This window comes from Leptonychotes weddellii, chromosome 10 (assembly GCF_054177405.1).
Source record: "Leptonychotes weddellii isolate Sample4059 chromosome 10, ASM5417740v2, whole genome shotgun sequence".
NCBI lineage: Eukaryota > Metazoa > Chordata > Mammalia > Carnivora > Phocidae > Leptonychotes > Leptonychotes weddellii.
In genome coordinates this window covers 87,029,698-87,036,654 of record NC_138378.1, presented here as the reverse complement: position 1 = coordinate 87,036,654, position 6,957 = coordinate 87,029,698, and the positions used below count along the sequence as shown (strand labels likewise).

The 6,957-nt window shown below is 61.0% G+C and overlaps 1 protein-coding gene across 1 annotated transcript in view; it reads right to left on the bottom strand.

The window, feature by feature from the left end:
- Positions 1 to 1,804: 1,804 nt before the first annotated feature.
- SH2D6 (SH2 domain containing 6) overlaps positions 1,805 to 6,957 on the bottom strand; it is a 5,800-nt gene continuing 647 nt past the window's right edge. The window contains exons 2-11 of the mRNA XM_081797292.1: positions 6,303 to 6,369; positions 5,375 to 5,397; positions 4,868 to 4,928; positions 4,402 to 4,480; positions 4,211 to 4,241; positions 4,062 to 4,086; positions 3,553 to 3,611; positions 3,203 to 3,286; positions 2,892 to 3,050; positions 1,805 to 2,309 (exon numbers count right to left, since the gene is read on the bottom strand). Of these exons, the coding sequence (XP_081653418.1) occupies positions 2,193 to 2,309; positions 2,892 to 3,050; positions 3,203 to 3,286; positions 3,553 to 3,611; positions 4,062 to 4,086; positions 4,211 to 4,241; positions 4,402 to 4,480; positions 4,868 to 4,928; positions 5,375 to 5,397; positions 6,303 to 6,369 (705 nt within the window). The 3' untranslated portion in view covers positions 1,805 to 2,192. The remainder of the gene's footprint in view (positions 2,310 to 2,891; positions 3,051 to 3,202; positions 3,287 to 3,552; positions 3,612 to 4,061; positions 4,087 to 4,210; positions 4,242 to 4,401; positions 4,481 to 4,867; positions 4,929 to 5,374; positions 5,398 to 6,302; positions 6,370 to 6,957) is intronic.

The following is a 6,957-nucleotide window of genomic DNA, read 5'->3' as shown; positions in this document are numbered from 1 at the left end:
GGGAGATGGGAGAGTCTGACTGTACCCTGAGGCCAACACAAGGTTGGGCTCTCCACCTTCTCCAGTCCCTAAGTTCCCCTCTGGGTCAGGCTGGGGAAAGTGTAGAGGAGACGGGCCACTCCCACGTAGGGCCTAGAGGGAGCCAGGACCGGCTCTAGAGCCCAGGGAGGCTGGCCTGGGGTCTCCTATCCGCCTGCTTCTGCGAGAGCCCCCGGCGGCTAATCCCCTCCAGATCACACAGCTGCGCCCACCCTCACCTGGCCCTGTGCCACCGGCCCCATGCTGCTCCTCTTCCCGGTGGCCTGGCCGGAAAGTACAGTGGGACCTGAAAGTGACAGTCATTGACCCGAATTCCCGTGCGTGCTTATCTGGGAGACAGGCCCATCAGGCCCTGCACTGTCCTCACCGCTTTCCAGAGCACGCCTCACTTAAGCCTCCTCCCCCAGGATAATTGCGTAGGGACCTCTATCTCCGCCTCTATTACAGAAGTTGGGGAGAGGGGTCTCTGTCAGAGGCGGCCGCGCGGGGGCCGACCGCCAACGCCCCACCGCCCAGCCTGGCCCCGCATCGCACTTGCATCGCACGGTGCCCGCGGCCCCCCTCGCCCATCTCCCCGCGCTCCCGCCCCGGCCTCCGCACCAGCCGATCCCCAGCCGCCCGGCCGGCCGGCGCCCGGGGTCCGTCGGGAGGCGGGGCCGGGGGCCCGGCTGGGGGTAGGGGGTCCGACCCCTCCGTGCCAGCCGGAGCGCCAGGCGGCCGCAGAACCGCCCTTTGTTTGGCGGCGCTCGCGGCTTCTGCGCAGTCACCGTCACATGGCGCTTCCGGCACGGGGTGTTCCGGGCGCTGCGCCAGGGCTCGGGGACGCCCCCGCCCCTGCGCGCCCGCCGGCCCCGCGCGCCCGCCCGCCTGTCTCGGAGCCCCCGGGCTCCCCGAGCCGCGGCTGGACCTTCCCCGCCGCGCCGCGCGGGCACCTCCGCTCCCTGGCCGCTTGTCTTCTCTGAGCTCCACCCTGGGGCCTTCCATAGCTTTTGATCTTAGGACTGGCGCGTCCAATACCCAGGGGCTTCCTGGGGTCCGCCTGTCCCGCCTGCTCTAGACAACACCAAGTGAGCAAAATCAGGCTCATCCCTCCCTGGGGCAGCACTATACGGCAAGTAGGTGGGGGACAAGTAATTAAGTCGGTTCTTACCATTTTGTGGGGCGGCAGAGACAGCACCAAGCCTTTCCCACCCTTCCCCCACTCTGACTCCCGCAAACAAAGTCAAACAAAAACCAGCCACCCCAGTCTGGCCTCCACCGAAAGTCTGAGGGCAAAAGACCCACTCAGGGACAGAAATGGGGCTGGCCCTTCCTGCCCTGGCCTGGCCACCACTGCTCCATCACTCCCAGACCCAGTCGGTACCCTGGGACACTTAAGGACCTTGGCGTATAATGGAGGCCACCTCTGCCTCGCTCAGCAGATTCAAGAATTCAGTCAACAAATATTTATTGAGAGCGGACTATGTACGTGCGACCAAAGCTGCCAGCCCTGTGCTAAGCCCCCAAGAGAATGTGAAAGGATTCTCTTTTTGTCCAAGCAGTGCCCACCCCCCGCGGGACTCCTGAGGCTCAGCTTCCCTGAGGAGGCCTTTATCCAGAACAGCTTGGGAGGCCCTAGTAAACAGGGCAGACACCGCCATGCCCGGGGCCTGGGAATGGGGGCCCTGCCTGAACCCTGCTTCCCAGCCTTGGCGATGCAGCAGGGAGGGGCGGTGCTGAGCTCCCGGTGAACATGGGGTGGGGTCTCAGGGTTCTTTCTGCTTCTTTTTTTTTTTTTTTTAAGATTTTATTTATTTATTTGAGAGAGAGAATGAGATAGAGAGAGCACATGAGAGGGGGGAGGGTCAGAGGGAGAAGCAGACCCCCCGCCGAGCAGGGAGCCCGTTGCGGGACTCGATCCCGGGACCCCAGGATCATGACCTGAGCCGAAGGCAGTCGCTTAACCAACTGAGCCACCCAGGCGCCCGTTCTTTCTGCTTCTGGGCAACCTTTCCCCGAAGCCTCTCCTCCAGGCCTGCAGGGACTGGGGCAAGGGAAGAGGAGGGCCTGGAGGGGTGGAGACCTGGGAGAGGTGAGAGGGCGACAGCCCAAGGTGGCCAGGGCAGAGAGCAAACTACGGGGCCCGAGGTGGGTGCGTGCGGTGCGCCGGGGCGTCAGGACTTGGTGGGGAAGAGCAGGCAGGTGAGCTGACGGCGGCGGCTGTGTCTGTCGACAAGGGGCAGGGGCTGCTGTGTGTAGTGCTGGACCATGGCTGCCACGGAGGGGAACAGCTAGACAGGACGAGGGACAGTAGTGAGTCCCCCGAGCCTCATGCTGGGAGAAACTTCCTGAAGAAACTCTGGCATTTTTCTAAATCCTTTCCGTCAGATTTGCCCCATGAAGTTCCATGGCCACTTTGTGCCCCATTCCAGGGCTCGCGCAACTTTCTCACAACTGCACCCGCGGGCGTGCTGTTAGCCAGGCCAGGTAGAAATAACTCTGGGGCCCTGCCTCTGCCTGGGTCCCCCAGGATGGGGACCTCAGCAAGTGCCGGGCACAAAGTCGAGTTCTTGGACCGGACAGGAGTCTGGACTACCTGGGCCCTGCTCTCCTCCTAGCTGGGGTCAAGGCAGGCACAAATCCCCAACACCCCGGGTCCTGGGCAGACTGAGCCCTACAGGAGGGGGTGCCTCCCCAAGAGGAAGGCAGACCTCTGAGAAGGAATTCAAGTCACTGGCCTCTGTAATGTCTACCCAGTCCAGAAAAACTGCAAAATGTGGGTTTTCCCCTGGACAAATGCACCCGGCTGGGCCCAGCACATGGCTCTGCTCTGCCCTCTTGCCTGCTAGTCCCTGTCCTCCTCCAGCACCTACCTCCTCGTGGTTCCTGCCCTCCCGGCCCAGGGCATAGTGGCTCCCACCATCCAGCCGCCGGATGGGAATGTTGAAGACCCGGCCATGGAGAAGCACCGCCAGGGTGAGGGGCTGGGAGCCATGAGGCTCTGAGCTGGGGCGCACAGTGTAGGCCCCATCCTGCGCAGGAGACCCCATCTGTCAACCTGCAGCCCTGGCCCACAGATGGCCAGCAACCCCCACCCCGCCCTCCCATCCCCAGCTGCTCAGCCAACCACCCCCCATGAGCAGATGGGTTTCCGCAAAGGCCCAAGGGGGCTGCAGTTGCCCACCTTTTGGAATCGGAGCAGGGCACTCTCAACGGCATGGCGGTCACAGTTTCCTGAGTACCAGGGCTGACCCAGCAGGCTGCCGTCCTGTACATACACATGCAGCCATTCAGGGATGTGCCAGGGCACTGGAGAGGGGCTGGGGGGCAGGGAACCCTGGGCTGCTGTAATTTGTGTTCATATCTGCCTTCCCTGGCCGGAGTCTGCGCCAACAGAACAAAGGTGTGTCCCCGCCCGCTGTCCAACATGGTGTGGCACACACACACGGTCAGTGTGTTCCTTGCAATGGCAGCCGCCAGCCCGAGAGGGCTCTCTGTCGGCCTCCTCCCAGCCCTCTCCCAGCCCCTCCTCACCTCAGCAGCTGAGGTGCTCCAGGTGGGTGCTCTAGAGGAAAGAGAGGCTCTCCTTCCTGCTGGTAGAAGCAGATTACAGAGTTGAGGCGGGGAGGGGATTAGGCAAAGAAAGCTTTGGGCCCAGCTGCAGAGGTGCGGGAGGTTAGAGGGCTGTGCACAGAGGCCTGAAGCCCAAAGCAGGACACTACTGAGTGTCCTTCACCTCTCCTCTCCCAGGTCTCGGGCTCTGGTAGAACCTATCAGCTAGGCCATGTGTGACTTCCAAATGAGGGGTGATCTTGAGGTACAAGCTGGGAGTTTCCCGCTTTGGTGAAGACCCTAGAAATTGCCCAGTGGGATCCCCTCAGGCCTGCTCTCAGCTGAAGTCAGAGCTGCAAGGACTCCCACAGCAAAGTGGGGCATGAGGGGCGGGCAGGGGGGTGGGGAGCAGAGTTTGTGGCCTGCAGGACTGTGGCTGGGGTGGGCTGGCAGGACTGCCTGAGGTTCATGCAGAAGATGCCTGTACTCACCTTTAGGGGTGGCATTCGCTGCTCCCTGAGTCACAGAAAGGCTGGTCAGAAGAGACTTGGGCCCATAGCCCCATCCCCCGGGCAATGAAGTCTCCCCCTGAGCATCCCCCCACCCCAGGTCACTTCTCCCCTGGCTACTAGCCTCTTACATTCTGAGCTTCCTGGGGGGTTACTGTGGGCCTGTGGGGGCAAGTTGGGGAAGAGAGCTCAGGTTTTACCTCCTTTAAGAGAAAGAGCCCAGTGCATCCAGAGATCGCAGGGTCAGAGCTGGGGAAGCCTGAATTGGCCATCTTGTGCACACACACACACACACACACACACACCCCTGGGGGGCACTCACCTGGGCACCAATGATACCCTTGGCAGAGAGATTGGGGGTGTCAGGACTTGGGAGCTCAGAATCTGAGTCAAGGCCAGGACTGAAAGAGGGAGGGCAGGCTGGGCTGGGCTGGGCACCAGGCAGGAGACCCACGCTGACCAGGGAGGGGTGAGATGCCCGCAGGCCCTGCTGCTTCTCAGCAGCCTGGGCTCTCTGGGAGTCCTTCCAACCAGAGGGAGAGCTGTCCTGCCATAAGAGCTGGGAAGCCCCATGCAGCCCTTGCTTAAGTCCCCCCTACTAGGCAGAGTGGGGGGCAACCTGGACTAAAGGCTGAAGCATGGGTGTCCCTGTGGCTGTCTGAAGGCAAATGTGTATTGGTAGAATGGTGAGGGAAGACAAGGGAAGAAGATGGAGCCAGAATGTGTCCTGTTTTGAACAGCTGAGGGCCCCAGGGCAGGAGGGAGCTGGGACAGAGGGAGATGTTCACCTGGACTGGGCTCACACTCCAGGTAGAGGTTCTCTTCAGATTTCTTTGGAAGGCCTGGCACCTAAGGGTTTGACCAGCAAGTGGGAGAGAGGGTGAATCCATCATTTGGGGGGGGGCGGCTATGGGCACCTTCTTCCCCACCTCACAAGGTGGACCTCTTTCTGAGAGCTAGCTGGCATGATTCAAGTTGCTCCTTTGCCTGGGGAGGAGCATGCATGAGTGCCTTCCCCTTCAGAGCTGCCTGTAGGCCCCAGCTCTCCTAGAATGTGGCATCCAGGAGGAGGTCTGGGCCAGACCTTCCCCAGTAGCGCTGGACGGCACAGATAGCCGGCTTACACCCTGTCAGGGGCCCGTGGTGAACAGGGAGCCACTCTGCTCTGAACCTTTTTCCTTGGTTTCAGAGATATTTCCTGACCCTCCCAGGCCTGCTACCCTAACTCTGCCAACTTCCTAGCCAGAACCCTAGAGGGTGAGTGGAGGGGTGGGGGGGACAGAGGGGCCACTCACCACTCTGGCCGGTGTAGCCAGCTCTGGAAGGAAAAGGAGAAACCACCAGTCAGAAGCGCAGGGAGAAAGGAATTCAGTAAGACTTAGGCTGGAGGAGTGGAGTGTCCTCTGATCCTATCTGAGGGCATCCTCCGAGCCAGCGTTGAAGTCCCAGGAGAAAGCCACCCTGAGCTCTGATTGCCCCACTTCACAACCCCGGGGGTGTTGCCCGGCTTGACCTCCCAAACCATTTGCAAGGCTTGCTCCAAACGACTTCAGGCTGTTCCAAAAGTCAAAACTACCCCCAAGCTCATGAAGGCTTACTAACCACTGAGCACAGTAAACACGCACGTGCCTCCGATTAGCTGTTTGACCTGAGGCAGGAGACTGCCCCTCTTGGGCCCTTCCCAGACAAAAACACACTGACTGAGGTCCCTCACTATCCCGACATCCCAGGGTTCTGGGTTCACAGGCCTCAGGGACTTAGCGCAGGCAGAGTCTCTGGACAGTGATAGCAATAACGACAAGGCTGGAATCAGAGATTGGTGGCCAAAGGGCCCCTTTGATGGGGGTTGACACTCAGATGTGTTTCAATAGTGAAGGCTGCCCTTCAGAACTCCTCATCCTGGAGTGTCCCTTGCCTGCCCCGGGGACCACAGCAGATGCACAACAGGACCTGGGAGTCAGGGACTCTGCTGCTCTGTGATCTCAGGCAAAGCATTTCCGGGCTCCAGCCCTCAGTCTCCTCCTGAACTGTCTGCCCTAGCGGGGATGGGGAATCAGCAGGTCAAAAAACGAGGACCGCCCCCCAGGCGGGGGGGAGTGCAGTGACCAGGCAAAGCCTGAAACCAAGTAGCCTGAGCTCAGGTCTACCCTGAGGGGGCCAGGATTCCCCACCTCAGGGTGGGCACTGAGCGGGCCTCGGAAAGAGACAGGACATCCTCGTTACCTTGCTTCCCCACGGGGAAGGGCTGTCCCTGCTTCCTAGCCTCCCGCAGGCTCAGGACCGCCTTCAGCTGTGGGCACAAGGGGCGGGAGGGAGAATAGGGTTAGGGGTGGGGGGGAGGGGAACTGAGGCAGGGGAAGGGCAAGGGGGGTGGGGTGCGGCGGGGTTATGGATGTCGGAGCAGCCTTGAAACCACCGCAGCACAAGAACTCATGTGCAGAGGTGACTCTTGGCCTCTGTCCTGTGGCACTTCCTTTGTTGTGAGTCTCTCCCTGTTTTTCTTTTTATTCCAGTAAAATCTATGATGAAAGTGGTAACGTCCGAGGCCGTAAGCTTCTCTCAGCACAGCGGGCTCTCGAGCTGGCAGCGACGATGGCAGGGTGGGGGATTTCTTCACTCTCTAGGCAGGGAGGGGTCGTCAGGCCCCAGGGTGCAGGGACGGGTAGCCGAGCCTGCCCGGCCTTCCCAGCTCCAGCTCCAGAGGAAGGGTGAGTCCTGGGGGATGCTGACAGGCAGGGCTGGGGGAGGGCCGGGTCGGGCAGGTGGGAGCAGCAAGGGCTAACTGGGCTCCGCTTCTGACACATCTTATTTTTCAGGGGCCTCTTGAATGCAAATATGGGGGAATCTTGCAAATGAGATGCCTCTTAGATTTACTCCC